Raw genomic sequence first — 19,024 nt, 5'->3', positions numbered from 1 at the left:
TCAGAGAGAACTGGAGTCTGAGGCTCCTTCTTAGCGCCATCCTGGGTATTTTGCTAGGAGCATCTAACCTACCATATTTAGTCAGCATGGCAAGGGGCTACCTGCCTCCCCCACCTCTCTCCTGTACTCTCCAAACTGGCCACACTGCCTGCTTTCTTTTCTGAGAGCCTACTCCCCTACCTATAGGCCAGCTGGTCAGTCATGAGGAACATGACCTAAAGTCTTCCTTAGAATCCTATGGCAAGTATCATATGTGTAATGTTGCCTTGTTTTCTCTGCAGATGAAAATGAGTGCCTGAGTGCACATGTCTGTGGGGGAGCCTCCTGCCACAACACCCTGGGGAGTTACAAGTGCATGTGTCCCACTGGCTTCCAGTATGAACAGTTCAGCGGAGGCTGCCAAGACATCAATGAGTGTGGCTCATCCCAGGCCCCCTGCAGTTATGGTTGTTCTAATACTGAGGGTGGCTACCTGTGTGGCTGTCCTCCAGGGTACTTTCGGATAGGCCAAGGGTAAGTATTATTATTCCTGCCCTCGGGTAATGACTCTGTAAATATTCATACACACATAGACACACACATCTGTAACTATTCATACACACACACTATACACACACACACATATATGTGTATGTATATGTATAATCCCAGCAGGACTCAGAAGGCAGAGGCAGGTGTATACACATACACACACACACACACACACACACACACACACACACACATATGATATATATGCCCTACTAGAGAACTGCACTTTCTTTTTTTTTCAATTTTATTTAAACTTCTCTTACATATTATTACATCTAGACTGCAGTTTCTTTTTTTTAATTTTTTATTAGATATTTTCTTTATTTACATTTCAAATGGTATCTCCTTTCCTGGTTTCCCCTCCAAAAAAAAACAAAAAACAAAAACAAAAACCCTATTTCCTGTTCCCTGTTCTCTCCCCCTGCTCACCAACCCACCCTCTCTCGCTTCCTGGTCCTGGAATTCCCCTACACTGAGGCATAGAACCTTTACAGGACCAAGGGCCTCTCCTCCCATTGATGACTTGGCCATCCTACTACATATGCTGCTGGAGCCATGAGTCCCACCATGTGTACTCTTTGGTTGGTGGTTTAGTCCCTGACAGCTCTGAGGGTACTAGTTAGTTCATATTGTTGCTCATCCTAAGGGGCTATAAACCCTCCAGCTCCTTGTGTCCTTTCTCTAGCTCCTTCATTGGAGCCCTGTGCCCAATCGATGGCTGTGAGCCTCTACTTCTGTATTAGTCAGGCACTGTCAGAGCCTCTCAGGAGACAGCTATATCAGGCTCCTGTCAGCCAGCACTTGCTGGCATCCACAATAGTGTCTGGGTTTGATGATTGAATATGGGAAAGATTCCCACGTGGAGCAGTCTCTGGATTGTCCTTCCTTCAGTCTCTGCTCCATAGTTAGCCTCTACAACTCCTTTCATGGGTATTTTGTTCCCCCTTCTAAGAAAGATCGAAGTATCCATATTTTGGTCTTCCTTCTTCTTGAGTTTCTTGTGGTTTGTGGATTGTATTTTGGGTATTCCGAGCTTCTGAGCTAATATCCACTTATCAGTGAGTGCATACCATGTGTGTTACCTTACTCAGGGTGATATTCTCCAGATCCATCCATTTCCCTAAGAATTTCATAAATTCATTGTTTTTAATAGCTGAGTAGTACTCCATTGTGTAGATGTACCACATTTTCTGTATCTATTCCTCTGTTGAGATACATCTGGGTTCTTTCCAGTTTCTGGCTATTATAATAAGGCTGCTATGAACATAGTGGAGCATGTGTCCTTATTACATGTTGAAGCATCTTCTGGATATATGCCCAGGAGTGGTATAGCTGGGTCCTCAGGTAGTAGTATGTCCAATTTCCTGAGGAATCACCAAACTAATTTCCAGAGTGTTGTACCAGCTTGCAATCCCACCAGCAATGAAGGAGTGTTTCCCTTTCTCCACAACTTCTCCTGCATCTGCTGTCACCTGAGTTTTTGATCTTAGCCATTCTGACTGGTGTGAGGTGGAATCTCAGGGTTGTTTTGATTTGCATTTCCCTGATGACTAAGAATGTTGAAAATTTCTTTAGGTGCTTCTCAGCCATTCAGTATTCATCAGTTGAGAATTCTTTGTTTATCTCTGTACCCCATTTTTAATAGGGTTATTTGTTTCTCTGGAGTCTAACTTCTTGAGCTCTTTGTATAAATTGGATATTAGCCCTCTATCAGATATAGGATTGGTAAAGATCTTTTCCCAATCTGTTGGTTGCCATTTTGTCCTATTGACAGTGTCCTTTGCCTTACAGAAGCTTTGTAATTTTATGAGGTCTCATTTGTCAATTCTTGATCTTAGAGCATAAGCTATTGGTGGAGAACCGCACTTTCTATAATCCTCAGGTTCATTCCAGTTAGTTTTGAAAAAGTTTGAGAGGAGCATCTGTAAAGGGGTATCCAGATTTCTAGAAACTCATAGAACATTCAACCATTCAACGCCATAATGCAGCCACACGGTTCATATCTCACGGTACAGCTTCTGTCTCATATTCTTCACATCTTGCTGAGAGGTAATTGGTTTCTCCAAGACTCCTCCTCCGGATCAGCCCACAGAGAACTGGGTGCATCCTGCACAGCTGACCTGCCTCTCACAGGTGCGGGTTGTGTTCCCCACCTCCCATGGGAGTGGGCTGGTCTCTCTCTTGACTTACAGTGCTTTCTCTTCTAGCTCCCGTCAGGTTATGGATAACTTGCTGGATGTTTCTTACCATTTTTAAGGCTTCTTTTGTCCTTCGCTCTTCAATTTATATCAGAAATGACTTTAAAAAGCACACTAAATATGAATTGGAATAATTAACTGTATTTTCCAAAGAGAAAACTTTATGAATGATGTGAATGTGAATATGTTTATGACAGTTGGGGCAGAGAAGAAACACTGTTTTTATCAATGGCTTACGTTTTTAGTAAGTTTTTAAAGTCGAGTTCTTCCCTAATGACTTGAGTGTATATCTACTTTATGAATCTTTGTTTGTTAATGTTTTTGTTTTTGAGACAGGGTTTCTCTGTGTAACAGCCCTGGCTGTCTTGGTCTCACTTTGTAAACCAGACTGGCCTTGAATTTACAGAAATCTGCCAGCCTCTGCCTCTCAGGTGCTGGGATTAAAGACCTGTGCCACCAAGCCCAGCCTAGTTCATGAATCTTAATTTATTAATTAGAACTCTCTCTCTTAATTATAACTCTATCTGTCTCTCTCTCTGTTTCTCTCTGTCCCTGTCCACCACATACACATATACACACACACAATCACATACACACTTATCCCAAATATGAACTCAGTGGTCCTGGAGTCTGTGACACACTGGCTTTCAGGGACTTATTCCAGTCTGTATAAACTTCAAGGTAGAAGAATTCTTTGTGGGAAGCTCTCGGAATGCCAGCAGTAGGACCCAAATTCCCAGATGTCTGTCTGGCTCTCAACTGACTCAGTATTTTTTTATAGTTTAATGCCAGAACCATTTTTCCCAGAAAAAAAAAATTGTGACACTCCAAACTGGCTTCTTGCCAGTGGGATTTTGTAGCCACATTTCTTATAAGTGGTGCTCCTGGGACAAGAAAATACTGGAGAAAAGTTCTAAGAAAGGAGCCAAGCCCTGCAGATCTGGGCTTATTTCCTGGAGCCATCATACATGGATGCACACATGGGCACCCCTCCCCGCCCCATCATTTCCTTGTTCATCCATGTTCCATGCTGCTAGGTGAAGAGGGAAACAAACATGTGCCCTTAGAAGACCCCGGGAACTAGAGAAGCTCTAAAGTATACCGAAACACAAGCGATAAGCTGTTCCTTGGTGCTGTATTTTGAATCCTATGGACAAACAGGAAAGCGCTGTGAAGGACAAGTCAGCTGTCATAGAGAAGCAGTTTAGTAAGGTTTGGTGTACATTTTATGGTAGAAATCCACCCTTTTATAACAGCGTTGGCCTCTCTGTGATGTCACTTGTGTGGGCTTTACCCCTAAAATAAGGGTTGTTTTAGGATAATCTCTACAAAGGGAGCTTGACAAAAACAAATCAGATACTACGTGGGGCTCACTCCATAACTTGGCTCCGACAACTGCAAAGCAGAGAAACAAGGATTAGATCTCTCTAGGGCAATGGCTTTGTTTATCCGCCTTCAGATGACTCAACTTCAATGGTCTTAGTGGTTTGAAATGACTTGAGGTTAAACTGTTTCCCACAGTTGGGCAAGCTCTGCTCTGACCATTGCTGTATATAAGGATATATTGTACCTCCTCACAGCATGGACCCATATCAACCCACAGACAAACTGCATGGACTTCCCTTCCTACCATAGTAACATCAGCAAGAGTAAACTGTCAAATAGAAGTGATTGCTGAGAATGAGGATTAGGGAGGGATGATGGCAGCGTTGGGATAAGACAAGAAGTGGGCCATAAGGACCCGAGGAAGAGTACTCCACACCTGAGCCAGCAGGGGGCAGAAGTGATGGAAAAGGCTACGGTTAGGCTAAGGACACAAAACAAAAAACATCAGGATGTAAAAAAGAAAAGACTGCCGGGCAGTGGTGGTGCATGGCTTTAATCCCAGCACTTGGGAGGCAGAGGCAGGCAGATTTCTGAGTTCAAGGCCAGCCTGGTCTACAGAGTGAGTTCCAGGACAGCCAGGGCTATACAGAGAAACCATGTCTCGGAAAAAAGAAGAAGAAGAAGAAGAAGAAGAAGAAGAAGAAGAAGAAGAAGAAGAAGAAGAAGAAGAAGAAGAAGAAGAAGAAGAAGAAGAAGAAGAAGAAGAAGAAGAAGAAGAAGAAGAAGAAGAAGAAGAAGAAGAAGAAGAAGAAGAAAAGAAAAAGAAAAGAAAAGACTGGGGTGGAGGGGTGGTAGGAGCAGAGGCAGCAGAGACATGGGAGAGGCAGGTGGATTTCTGAGTTCGAGACCAGCCTGGTCTACAGAGTGAGTTCTAGGACAGCCAGGACTACATAGAGAAACCCTGTCTTGAAAAAAAAAATTAAAACATAAAAATCAAGGCCACAGCAGAGGGAGAAATATGTTGTCCAAGAAAGAGGCCCCAGATATGGCCCACCTACCCACATTCTGCTGACTCCTAGAGGTTCAGCTGGCAGGGAACCTTCCGTACTCCCACAAGACAAGATTCATAAAAGAGAAGACATGTTTCAATGGCCCACTAAGTCACATGATCTCACTCACCCTTGGTCTTCAGTTTTCAGTGTGCCCCCTCCCTGCATGAGTACTGCAGACGTTTGGCTGGGAAATGTAGGGACAAAGAAGTATGCAAGCCTTTGTCTTGAGAGAAAGAACTCTGTACTCGGGGCACTGGGCATCAGGAGCTAAACACCTGGGCATTGGTATGACGGTTTTGGAAGCAGGTGACGGTTGTCAGTAGGGAAGCTGAACATCAGAGCTGCTGAATCTGATGGAAACTGCCTTGTACTCCTTTCTGCGGTAGGCATTGTGTTTCTGGAATGGGCATGGGTCGAGGCGGCCCAGAGCCACCTGCCAGCGGTGAGATGGATGACAACTCCCTGTCCCCAGAGGCCTGCTACGAGTGTAAGATCAACGGCTACCCAAAACGAGGCAGGAAACGGAGAAGCACGAATGAAACAGATGCCTCTGACCTCCAGGTATGTCAGGGTCCCCTTGTTTGCAGGTACCTAAGGGCCTTCAGGCTCCTATGCTTTCCTCCCAAGGACACCTCAAAGAGTGAACAGTCTCCCCAGAGGGAAAGCCCAGTCATTCTCCTGGCTCTAGCAGTACTTTACAAGAGGCCATGGGGTTGGGGGTTTATTTTATTTATCTATTTTGGCTGCCTCTTGAAAGTGGCAGTTTGACAGGTTTCACACACTTGCTCATTTCCTCTGTCTCACCACGAAGAAAGTCAAACGCCTACCCAGTGTCTGCAGACAGAACAAGGTCTGAAGTCAAGGGTAGCAAGTGGGCAGAATGGCATGCACACATGGGACTCCCCACATGGAGGCCAAGGTGTAGAAAAGGCTCCTCCATGGAAAAGAACCATGGGAGTGAGGGTCGGGGGAGGACTTGACTGACATATGATGCTATGTAAAGTCAGAAATGCACTCATTCACCCAGATCTCCGGCTCCAGGCTGGGAGCATCTAATCCATGTGGTCCCAAAGAGGCAAGCAGAAAGCTAAGTGAAAAGCATCAGACTTTAGCAGCTCATCCCAGCCAGGAAGTAGGTTCATAGGTGTGTCCTTTAAAAGAGTTGGTTTCCTGTCAGTGAGCAAAATTAAAATAGCCGTGTTCTGAGTCTGCAACCCACCTGCTGTGGTTTGGGAAATGAGAGAAGTCTTTGAAAAGAAAACAAACTATGAAGCAAGCTTTTAAAAAAAAAAAATCACTGTGGCTGAGTCACCTGGTAGGCTTTTTAGAATGGAGTGCTGGGGAAAGCCCCAGGAATTCTGGGAGGTGCTAAAAATTTGCATGTTTAATGGTTTCCAGGCATGCTAAGGCTGCTGGTTCAGGGACCACACTTTGGGACCTACTGAGAGACTCTCCTCAATACATGATTTCAACCTGGCTTCCTCCCATCTATTTAATTTTTCGAGAATACATTTGTGACTTAAACAAAGTGCCTACAAGTGTGCCTTTTCAGCTTAACATACTGCACAAGCAGAAAACTATATTTGGCTTGAGACTTGAATGGCTTTTTCTTTAGTTATGAGAAGTAAAGGACATATTTAGTTGGATTTATCCCATTGCCATGTGTCTTTTCCAGGATGGGTCTGAGATGGAAGCCAACGTGAGCCTCGCGAGCTGGGATGTGGAGAAGCCAGCTAGCTTTGCTTTCAATATTTCCCATGTGAATAACAAGGTCCGAATCCTAGAGCTCCTGCCGGCCCTTACAACTCTGATGAACCACAACAAATACTTGATTGAATCTGGAAATGAAGATGGCTTCTTTAAAATCAACCAGAAAGAAGGAGTCAGCTACCTCCACTTCACGAAGAAGAAGCCAGTGGCTGGAACCTACTCCTTACAAATCAGCAGTACTCCACTTTATAAAAAGAAAGAACTTAACCAGTTAGAAGACAGATATGACAAAGACTACCTCAGCGGTGAACTGGGAGATAACCTGAAGATGAAAATTCAGATCTTGCTGCATTAATTCACCATCCAGAGACCCAATAATTAAATGAAAAAGCAACTTTAGGTAGGTAGAATTATATTTTCCCCAAGCCAGAACCTTCACATCATGGTACAATCATTCACCGAGTCAATCTGTATAAATGAGCACCATCCTTGAATGGCAACATCAAGGTACAGTGATGATCCTAGTCCAAACAACCACTTTCTCAGGCTTCTCGTGAGTAGCTCATGCGTATTGATTCCTGAAAACTGGGACGTGAATATCCACTGAGGTTGGCCATTCATGCCAACCACGGGCTATCTTTCCAGCCGCCGCACAGGAACACACATCCATCTGATGGACTGTCTTTCCAGCCGCCGCACAGGAACACACATCCATCTGATGGACTGTCTTTCCAACCGCCGCACAGGAACACACATCCATCTGATGGACTGTTCCGAGTTCGTCTTCAAAGTTTCAAAACTTTGCTTCTCCGAGTGCAAGTAGTAGGTTTATGTTGTCTGTTTGGTGCTAGTAAATTCTCAAAATAGATTTATTGATGCACTGTAATAAGGACACAAGTTAGGAACCAAATTGCCAAGTACTCAATTCAAATACTTCATTTCAATCAACCAGAGTTAGTTCAGTAGCTTATCTCACTTATGAGTATGGTGCAGTACATGTAAATTAAGTGTGTGTACACTGTAACGTGCTATTTTTTATCATTGAAACATTTATAAACTACAGTAATAAAGCCCTTAATGTGAGGGTTTGTAATGGTGCTTATTAAGACCAAAGACTTGTTAAACATCTACACCAAATGGTAGTGGATTCTCTGAGACTGGCCCGCTTGTGCACTGAGGTTGGGGAGGACAAGGAAGCAGCCTCAGCCGCCAGAGGATCACCAGTGCATCCTCCATCACACAGCACGTGCAATATGGCAAAATCACTCTCAGTCATTCCTGTCAACGAGGGGTTAATGTCATGACGTCACAATAAAGGGATCCTCCCCTCCCTCCCCGTTTTAGTTTACACCTTGATTTTGTGTTCTTGCGTGGATTGAGGCTGGAGGGGCCTTTCTGGAGGTGAAATAAAGTCTCCTGGGTTTAAAGTATCCTTGGTTTGTTATCTGTGGCTTCTGTGCATGCGTAACGTAAGCACTAGGAGAAGAAATCGAATCTTCAGTTAGTCCCTTGATGGTGATTATGGATCGCCGATGCTCGGTTCCTTATCTGACTTTCCTAGGAAGACACTTAGATTCCAGCATCATTTCTAAGATGTGACCTAATTAGTCCTGGGGCTTTTAAACTCCCAGATTTAAGAACTCACAAATATAAAATTCAGTTGTTCTCTTCAAGCGACTAAACCTCATGCCCCTTGCCCTCAAGTACACAGCTCTGGCAAGGTGTTCCATCCTTCCCCCTGAACATCTGTTGTTGGTCAGTGCTAGACAAATTTATAGAGAGCTGATTGAATCAAATCCAACTGAATGCTGCATCTCTTGGTTTTCAAATGTCCTAACTTGAAAAATGGTGGTTTATTTTAAATGCAATATTCAATATTTAGCTGTTAAGCTCATTTAGTTAATAGAAGGGAAAAAAAAGCAACTTAAATCTCCCAGGCCAGCAAAACAGTTTGTGGGAGTGAAAATAAGACGAATTAATTTTGTTACATGAAGGGAGGTCGAGAGTGGAATTTTCCAAGACATGGGAAAGTCCTCTCAAACTCTTGGAAGCTGTATGCTAGTCCAGTGGGGTAGCTATGCTTTCTCAGAAGACACACCAGTGTCGTGTCGAGTGCTATGAGCCTTAGTTTAACACATACCTTCTTCATGAGAAGGCTACCCATGGAGGGGATGGGCTTCCTTGCAGTGTGCTGAGTTCAGCTAGGTTAGATAGGGGCACTGGGATCTATTTAATGCCTGTGGATATCTTAAAGAGTTTTTGTTTCTTGGTTGGTTTGTCTGGCTTTTGCTTTCTGGGTTTGTTTGTTTTTTTTAAATCTCTGGTTTTGCCATCCAGAAGAATGTTGGTCGTAGTTGTTGCTCAGCAGAGATGAGCTGAGGATGCATGGGATTGGTGCCTTAAGCTGGAGGTTAAAATACAACCCAGATTTCCTTTTAATGTTGCACCTATCACCCAGTAATGGAAGTGTAGGAAACGCACTAGCGAAGGATTGATCACATCTGGCAAAGGATGGATTTCATAAGGAAAACGCCTTTGATAATTTAACCCAAACTGTATTCCATTCAATAATAGATTTTCTTTATGGCAAACAACAGAAGAAAATGGAGTTGGCACGTGGTAGGCCACTTTGATATTTTTAATAGTCTAAGTCTGGATTTTATTTATTCCAGAGCCAGCACTGTTGAGCAGCATATTTTCCATGTTTCTGACAGTAACACAACATTTGCCTCGTTGTTCCACTGTAAATGTTCCTTGTAAAGCCCCTTCCTCTCCCAGGATCTCAACCTGCACTTTTCGATTGTCCTATGCCTTTCCATTTTACTTTTGATAGTCAGAGAATTGACTCTCTAAACCATGCAGAAGCTTGAAAATACCCCATCTCTCCCACAGCCTGTTTCATTTGCCAATAATTATTCTGTAAGTAGCATTGAAGTGAACTCAGCTGCCCTTGTGAAAAGTTTAAACTTGCATAAACAGCTACATTTTTGTGCAACAAATCGTACTTTACTCAGCCAAAATTGCTTTGAATGCTGCCATTACAAATACTGTTTCACTTCAGAAATCATGCTTGTAAATGAGATGGGCCAAAACAAAGGACAATTGGGTTGGTAATATAAATGTGTCCATACCTATAAATGGCTGGGGTTTTCAAATAACAGGTCAGCGTTGTCCACACCATGGACTTCTTCTAGCTTCAACTGCAGTTTTTAGAGACATATTAGAAACACAGTTATTCACTGGCTTAAGGACATTGTTTTTAAAGGGTAGGAGATCAATACCACTAGAAAGACTGACTTTCAGACACACATCCTCGTAGGCATGTGTTTGGGACATTTGACACTGCAGGACCTGGCAACACTACAAAATCTGTTATTTCAACTAATTGCTAATGAATCCAATTTCTTTTTCTTAAAAAAAAAAAAAAAAAAAAAAGTCACGCCATCCATTTAGAGAGTCAGCTGTTTGCATCCTCAAACTTTCCACACGCATGGAACGGTCACTTTTGATTGTTGGCAAGTGGAAGGTGTATCCTCTTTGCCAGTTGAATCCAGTCTTAGCAGGTAAGTTGTGATTCATGCTGGCTTGTTAGTCATTATTATTTTTGACCCCTGTGACTATTGTATTTCAAAAAAATATTCAGCACCCCCCCCCCCCGGATTCTTCTTTGACCCCTGGGATTGGTTACAGTGTCAGCTAGAAGGCACCAAGGCTTCTCAGTATTTCTTCAATCCAGACAAGAGCTTGGGTTCAAGGTTAAGTACCGCAGAGGCGGAGCATTTGGCAGAGAAGTCCTCATTCAGCAGTTCCTGCCTGACCTCCATCCCCACCTGACCCAGTCTTTGCAGCTGGGCTGGGAGTTGCAGAAATACGAAGAGATCCGGTTCCTCTTCACCCTAAAATACTCGCTTGGGGAGAATTAAGTTGAACCTAAATGATTAAACTTTTGGGGCCTGGAAATGGAGATATTTGAAAACATCCACCCTCCCAGATACTGAAAGAAAGGGGTCACAGACTTACGGAGTTGTGTCTACATGGTGAGCTGAACCCTGGAGAAGAAAGCCAAACCTGTCAGAAAGGATTAATGGGATCTTAATTTGTCAGAACTGGGTGTTCTCCTAACTACACAAACCCAGCACGAGGGGCTTTTCTATACCTTTCTTGTTTCCATCACATGGAGACCATCCTTTTTGGATGCATTCTGTCTTCTCTCGGGTGGTCCTAAGACCAAGCCCCAGGGATGCAGGCCCCAGCAAGCAGGGAACAGGCCCCTTTTGGGCCTGTTGCTTCCTGTGTTCTTGTGGGCTGGCTGCCCCAGGGTCATTTGCAGGCGTCATGAACTCCTAGATGGAGCCAAAGTCTATGTGCTACCACATCCCGGGAACAATGTCTTCAGGTCCACCCACACAGACCTCACACCTACTGGAAGAAACAGGAAGACTCGACCACCATTCTCAAAGTTCTCCATTGATCATTGACAAGACTTTCTCCCCAGAGACCATGAAGTTTGACCTACAAAGAAAGTGTACTGAGAGGTAACCTCTGGGAGGGCTGGGGGCAACTCTTTTGTGTTTTTGAGTCTGGTAACTGGTGGTTACTGCATCACCCTCTCTGAATTATCCTGCTATATTTATTACCCACTATACAAGTTTTTTTCCTAAATTTAAACCATGTGATCTATGCTTCCTTGATTCTTATCTCCGCTTGGATATTTATCAGTACCCAAGTCTAAGGGTCTTACCAAAGGTCTCTGACTGTACAGAGGTTGAGATGAGACTCAAACACCCTTCCTTATGTTCAACAGCGTAGTATGTACCCAATCACTGCTGGAGACAAAGGATAAATGACTAAAGCAAGTTGTGTCGACTGCAATGTAGAAATCTGTCAAGGTAGAAATTACACATAACATTCAAGACCTAAAGTGTCTGTGTTATAAACCTCAGTTTCACGGCCCTAGGAGACAACATGCAAGAAACTGTGGTATGTCACCTTGCACATTGGGTCTATATCATCAAAATCACAAACCCATTCCTCCGTGTCTCTCCCACATAAATCTGTGCTGATCCGCACAGAAAGCAGTGAGTTTGTTGGTAAAATTAGATCCTGTCAGTTCCTGCTAAAATTATAACCAAAATGTCCTTTAGAATATCATTGCCTCGGTAAGCATAGAATGAAATTGATATCTAAGGTTAATATTGAACATTCATGTTGAAACACTAAGACATGGTCTTAATTTAGAGGTTTATAGATAACAAAAGAAAAGTGTTTTAAATATTTCCACAGTGTTGATCTGTAGCAGAGACTAAGTAGATAGTCACCAATGCTGCTTCTTTCTTCAGAACCCACAGAAAGACCAGAGGTCAACAGAAGGTCTGGGGCTATGTTCCAGGACACTTACCAAAAGGATCTTAGAGGAAATGGCATATACTCTTTCCATGTTTGTTTGAAAACAATGAACAAAAAAATACAGTCCTTCCCACAAGAAATCAAGTTCATTGCCTCGTCTCTGATGGTCTGGGAATTTGATAGCTATTTTATCTGGAAACATTTTGATTGTTGCTTATTCTAATTAAGTCATACACACGTCTCTACCTTTTCACCAGGAAGAATCCACGCACTAATGGATTTCCACCGTGGCTGCACATGAGAATCACCATGGCTCTTTAAAAGCACTCTCTGGATCTAGGCTGTATCCCTAACCCATTAATTCAGAACCTGGGTCTGTGGTCCAGCCATGACCAGTCTTAGGAGTTTTCTAGGTGACTCAAGTGTGCAGCCCTGACTGAAAACTACTACTCTGAAGATGTAGAGCCTTTGTGAGAATCTGGCAGTCAAGGGTATATTGTTCCCGGTAACTCACATGACCCCTTTTTCTACCATCATTGTAATCAACGGGGCTTCATGTTATCACATAGTAAGATGTGACATCTCCTGTCTCTGCTGACTATAATTTCACTGGAGTTTCATGGCACTAGCTGACAACATGCAGGCAGCAGTGAGTTTTTGTAGACATTGCTGGGTACTTGTCCAGATTCTAACCACCTACAATCTTCCTCTCATACTTGCCACTGTGAGAAAATCTTATCTCCATACTGGTTTATTTGCATGAAGCCAATGTGTCCAACATGAAGTTTGTCCATAGCAAAAATATCAAAGAAACCTTCTAAAATATGAACCTCAGAAATACCATCCAGTTTCTTCCAAGTGGGCAGGTCTCTACAAAGAGAACAAATGCTTTCTTTCGCAGACATCAGCTTCTATTAAGAATGTACAAGTTACATGACGGGATACAGGCCAGGCCACCACCCATTCTGGCCCCAGTGCTTCCATTTTGAAATGTATAAATTACAGAATGGTTTGGCAATGCATTCTATTATAAAATGTACACTTTTAATATGCCTCCCAGGAAGTTTTCTGATTCAGCAAACCACACATAAAAATACAAAGCAAATCAAGAAATACAGAAGAGTAGGGCTGCCATTGCCAACTGAGAGCTGGGAAAGGAATGTTCGTATATGCACTGAGGGAGAGCACTCAATCATGTGGCTATTGATGACTAAAAAGGCACAATACAGAAACACCATTCCAAGCACCTTTAAATGCTATTACATGCATGAAATAACTTCCCAGAGAGAGATCTATTTTCAATTTTGTGTGTGTCCTTAGTAAGTCAGTGATAAATGTAGATGTTTAATGAGTGTCTGCTTTAAAGGCACCAAATCCTGGAGAACTCACAACTCAATTTGTTTGTCTGTGTTCAAGGTTCCTGGAGCAGATTTCAATGGGCAAAGACAACTACAGAACTGACATTAGGCCTGAGAGTCTGAATTTCTAACGCCCACAAGATGCTGTACCAGTGGACCTACAGCCAATCAGCCCCAGACACAGAGCCTGCCTCTTACATACCTTAAATCCCAGTTTAAAGAACCCTGAACCAGTGTTCTTGTGTGCCCTATCCTGTCTTTAGACAGCACAGTTTTTTGTTATGCTTCTTATCTAGCATCTCTTTAGAGTTCATGCTCAAAAACATCAGTTCTGCCTCGCAGTTCGCCTCTCCTTTCTGTTCCCAGTTCTCATATCACAAAAAATAGGTTCAAAGGCCCAAAAGGAGGTTCTGGAATGCACGCTCACTATATAAAAGTTCTCTCTGAGATCTAGCTCTCCTTAAATGCAGATCCTCATACACCAGAGAAATGGATTTTAAATACTCTACTCCTCCAAGTTGCCCAATTTCCTGGCCAGCCCATGCTTGTGTTTTGTGCGCAACAGGCTTTTAAAACGAAGTCTACACATTTAAAACACTTTTTAAATTGAATCACATAGAAAGTATTTTTAATCAGGAGGATATTTATTCTCCATCTATCAGCAGAGTGCTCACGGCATCTTTAGGCTTGCTTTTTCTCAGATCCTTTATAGAAGAGGTGAGGAGATGTAAGCAAAGGTCCTGTCAAAACTGCCAGTCTGAAGAGGAGCTGTGGGAGCCTCTCCAACCATGGAGGACAGTGTCTGATTTCATTTAGATAAGCAGAATTGTGTTGGCTTAAGGCAACACAAAATAACTCATCATTCATTCCTTCTTACTCTTATCGTTTGGATATATGTTCTCCTTAAAAATGCCTTGAAATGATGCCTCAGACTCCAACATACCAAGATGATGAGGTGGTTGATCCTCATCAATTTGATCTTTTTATTCTGGGAAGGAGGGCTCAGCGACATCTTCCAACTTAGAGATTTCATCATACAATTCATGTCTACAGCTCGTTTATAAAAATATAAAACAAGGTCATCTCTAGCATGTGTCCTCCAAGAACCCAGTCATCGACTCCCCCCTTCCCTGCCTGGCTTCCATCCATTTGTTACAAACCACAAAGGCACTTTCATCCAAGTAGATACACCACACCCTTTACTTACTCACTGGGAAGAAGCCATACACAAAAATGCTCTTTAAAGGTGTTGATCTGTGGGAAGCCAAAGGAAGCATTAGACAAGCAGAAGGTCATAGGTGACAGAACAAAGGAAGCTGTGTGAAGGGATGGGTGGGCTGCGGTGGGGAGATGTCATGATGATTCTCTTCTCAGTAAATAGGTACTGAGGCCCTGTATGACTTGTGTCGGGATTTCTGGTATCTACAGAAGGACAGCATTGAATGACTATTCAGAGGACATGCAGTCCAGTAATAAGAGTGAGGTGTGAAGCTACCATATAGAAACATGCATACATGTATGACACATAGAGAAGATATTTGGCCTCTACAATATTGTGAGCACTTCAGAAGCACCATGTTTACTCCTCACACCCAACCTGAAGTTGCGCTCTCTTGATAATTCTCTATCAATGGAGACTCTGAACCTGGGCAAGTTGGGCAACCTTTCCAACATACACAGACATGGGACTTGGTCTCATTTATCTGTTTTGGTCAGAGGAGAAAAAAAAAATCTCAGTGGTGTAATGCAATGGAGGTTGTTTCTTGCCCCAAGTCCTGTGCAAATTCCTGGCTGGCAGACTATTTGGGGAGGTAATTCTCTAAGTGGTGACCAAGGAATCAGGATGAAAACATTTACTAAACCTTGTGTTTTCAAATCTCAGAACCATGTATGTATGTATGTATGTATGTATTATTACATCTTGAAGCTCTTGAACTTAAACTGCCAGGGTATGGCATCCAAGCCCATAAAGAGGAGAGGCAGAGAGAGGTTAGCCCATGGCACCTGAGATGCTATAACAACCTCTAGTCTGAAGTGATAGATTGTCACAGGGAACTGGGTCTCAGAAACACTTGTCTATAGGAGGGCAGTAGATATCCTAGCTTGCCCAGCCACAGGCTCCAGGTCAAGCCAACCTCAGTGTTTCTAAGTCACTTTAGAGGCAGAGTTAAACTGTGTGGTGCTAAACTAAAAACAGAAAGCATTTGTAAGAAGTGGGAGATCATAAGCTTAAAGGCAGAAAGAGGAACTTGAGTGGGGTGCTGAAAGAGGCTGTGTGTATGTGTGGCCAGGAGAGCAGCATGAGCCAGAGAGACATGTACATAGCTACACTATGACTTCCACATGTAAAACTCACTACAAGAAGTGATGCGTCTTACAGGCTAAATTCTTGGGGAGGATCAGATTGGGGGAAATGGGGCTTAGTAAATGTTTTTCAGCTGACACACACTCCATAGACTTTCTAGGAATTTTTCCAAATGTCAACTGACAGAGGTGGTTTATGTTAAGCCATTTGTATCTTTCCAGACCTGGCTTTTCAGGTTGCATTTTGCCCTGTGGCACCCTGGACATAGTGACGACGGAGAAAAGATGAATTGGGAGTGCTTGACTGGAGTGAGCTTACAAAAATGTGCCAAGTGGTGACCAACTGGGGCTTCCCAGCTTCAGTCTGTCTCAGAGTGCTTTTCATCACCATAAATTCATGAACCATAAATTCTCCAAGTTGTGTGGTGTGTTTTTCCCACAAAAGAAGCCTTAAACCTGTGAAAGGCCTTTTCCATCAGAGATGCTGGGTAATTCTTCATGGGCATGGTATCCCACCTGGGCTTATACACAAAGAGGATACCCTAATGGCGAGGATAGAGTGGTCTTTGGCCAGCTGGCAGGTTGGGTGTGGAAAGGGGATAGGGTAACAGGGGTGGGGTTAGCATGACTTGTGCAGTGATTTGGCTACCTGGGTTGCTTTGGGAACAGTTGGAATGTTAGTCTATATGGAGTAGACAGGCTTCCTTCTCATTTGTCTGAAATGAGAAGCCACTGAGATGGTAGGTCAATCAGAGAAGGCCCTGACTCCTCTCTCATTATTGCTCATGAATAATCTCTCATTGGCCATGCCATAGCATGGCCACTGCATGGTAAGGCATGAGAGCAGAATTACGTTCACTTCAATCCCTTTCTGAAAGGAATAATCCTATGAAGGAAGGATCTATGCAATGTAGTGGTTTGGGAAGTGGAAGAAATGGGCACACTGATTAAGATAAAGCTTTCCCTGATATATCATCTGGTGTCCCTGGGAAAGTCACCTCTTTCTGGGACCTGGGTTTCCCACATCTACCCAGTTCCCTAAGTGTAGCTCATGCTCCCAGCTCTCAGATAACATGAAAAATCCACATCCAAGATGGCTTCAGCACTTAGCCTTCCATTCCTGTAGGGCCCAGATGGGTCTTCAGAGAGATAGGAGCTCCAGGCTGCAAACCATTGTTGTCTCCACCCAACCTGACATAAATAATTGGTGTGAACCCCCTACTTTGAAAGAAATGGCACAGAACCCCAGGTTTGAAAGTCCTGAAACTCCTCTAGCTACACATCAAGCCCAGGGTCTGCTAGCACTGCCTAGCACTGACATTATGGCCTCTTCTCCCCTAACTGAGACAATCAATTACAGGGTGCCCATGACCTGGCTGCTTCTCCATCCACGGGAAAGTCTTTACTGCCCACCAGGCAAAACCTGCAGCCTCCTGGCCCCAGGGAGGAGATGAGGTAAGGTTTAAGGCGGGTGGGGCAAGTTCTGTTCCCTCTTCCTAGCCACAGCCCATTATGGAGGTTTGGATTTTAGTGCTCAAACCCAGGGGGTCTCAGGAGAAGAGCCCAACAAATTGGGTCAGACTTCTGTGGGTGGAAGATTCCAAGGAGGATCGGGGTGTGTGTCAGCTAAATGATTCCATTCTCTTCTCTGGCTTCTAAGGCCCGCCCTCTCCTTAGGGAGCTCTAACTGCCAAGAAGTACTGTTCTGTGCTCTTGGCTGCTAAGGCACGTGTGCTCGATAATAAGGAGCATCTTTTATAGAGCCTTTAAAAATGGGCCAGGCAGCCTTCTAATCACTTCACAAATGTAACCGATTCACTAGCCCGGGGCACAAAATGCAGTCAAATCCTCTCAAAATATGAGCCCCAAATGCCAAAGCAACCGCATTGTGTCCGTGTGAGAACCCTAAGACCCCAGCAAGGCTTCTTCAGTCCAAGGGGCCAGTCCCAAGGAACATCACTGGAAAGCATTAAACAGAAGGGCTAGCTAGCTAGCTTCTTGACTGTTCTTTTTGGCAACAGTTACCACTGGGTAGTAACAGAGTTTCCCCTCTGATGGCACCCCTCACCCCTCTAGGGAACTGATGACTTGGCCCCAAAGGCAGCCTCTGCTTACTCAAGGAGCCAGAGTCCTTAAAGCAGCACTGGGGATAAGGCCACAGCAGCCCAAACCAGCGCTATGTGTATCAGATGTGCACCTTCTGTATGCTGCCTGTCCTCCATCCACAGACTCACTTCCTCTCAGGACCCCTCAGTTGTGATATACTGAGTACCAGAGCCAGTCCTGGGCTTCATAAACAGTCCGACTCTGATCGACAGTCACTGGTCTATCTCCATCTACCCACCATATTGGTTTTTTTTTTTTCAGTATTAAAGATTGAGTGCAGGGTTTTATGCATACTAGGTTAAGCACTCTACTATTAAGCTATACACCAAGGCCCTCTCCATTTTTTTTTTTCTCATGAGCCTGGGTCAGACTGGCCTTCAACTCCTTCTGTAACCCAGAAAGTCCTTGAACTGGCAATCTCCCTGCCTCAGTCTTCCCACTAGCTAGCTGACAGGAGTGTTTCACTGGCCAGGTACTCTTCACACTTTAAGTCATGGGTTGCCTTGCATCAGCAGCAGAGATGCTCTCCTCTTCATACATACCGCCAGGCCCATTCTCACCTCAGGACAGATGTCTGACTTTCGGTGCCTTTACCTTAGTATTTGTGATGATTTTTTCTTTCCTCTCACACTTTGTTTGCATGATTTACTTACTTGTGCCAATGAGGAAGGACATTGTAGAACTTCGAGGAATGTGTTAGTCACCCAGCTACAACACAGCAGACCCCGTGGGACTCAAACCCTCATCCTGGACACACTCTCCATACTACTGTCTTGTCTTGCTCACATGTTCTTGCTTGGGCTGTCTTTCTGAGTTGAGGAGCGTGTGTGTCAGCAGGAGCCTCTGTCTACCCCTAGGTTGCATTTGGGTCCCTGGTTGGGCTCTTGGCTCTTTGGACATGGCTGCTTCTACAATGGGGCTGATGCCTTTTGAACAGAAATTCATGGGAAGAAGGCTTTTTCAAAGTTTCTCATTAAAGCACTTCAAGAGGTGAACTTGAGTTTTCCAGTTCCATCCCCGGTCACTCTTTTTCTCTCCCAATAAAAGCCAATCACAGTAAAACAGTAACAGCTCCAAACCAGACGTACAGAAG

The 19,024-nt window shown here is 43.8% G+C and overlaps 1 protein-coding gene across 1 annotated transcript in view; it reads left to right on the top strand.

The window, feature by feature from the left end:
- The window catches only part of Fbn1 (fibrillin 1), a 209,270-nt gene extending 201,023 nt beyond the window's left edge, over positions 1 to 8,247 (top strand). The window contains exons 63-65 of the mRNA XM_031371746.1: positions 282 to 513; positions 5,494 to 5,668; positions 6,783 to 8,247. Of these exons, the coding sequence (XP_031227606.1) occupies positions 282 to 513; positions 5,494 to 5,668; positions 6,783 to 7,172 (797 nt within the window). The 3' untranslated portion in view covers positions 7,173 to 8,247. The remainder of the gene's footprint in view (positions 1 to 281; positions 514 to 5,493; positions 5,669 to 6,782) is intronic.
- The last annotated feature ends 10,777 nt before the right edge of the window (positions 8,248 to 19,024 follow it).

The sequence above is a fragment of the Mastomys coucha genome, unplaced genomic scaffold (genome assembly GCF_008632895.1).
Source record: "Mastomys coucha isolate ucsf_1 unplaced genomic scaffold, UCSF_Mcou_1 pScaffold15, whole genome shotgun sequence".
NCBI classification, from domain to species: Eukaryota; Metazoa; Chordata; class Mammalia; order Rodentia; family Muridae; genus Mastomys; species Mastomys coucha.
Note: the sequence above shows the minus strand (reverse complement) of the source record. Positions and strands in the feature narration are given on the sequence as shown.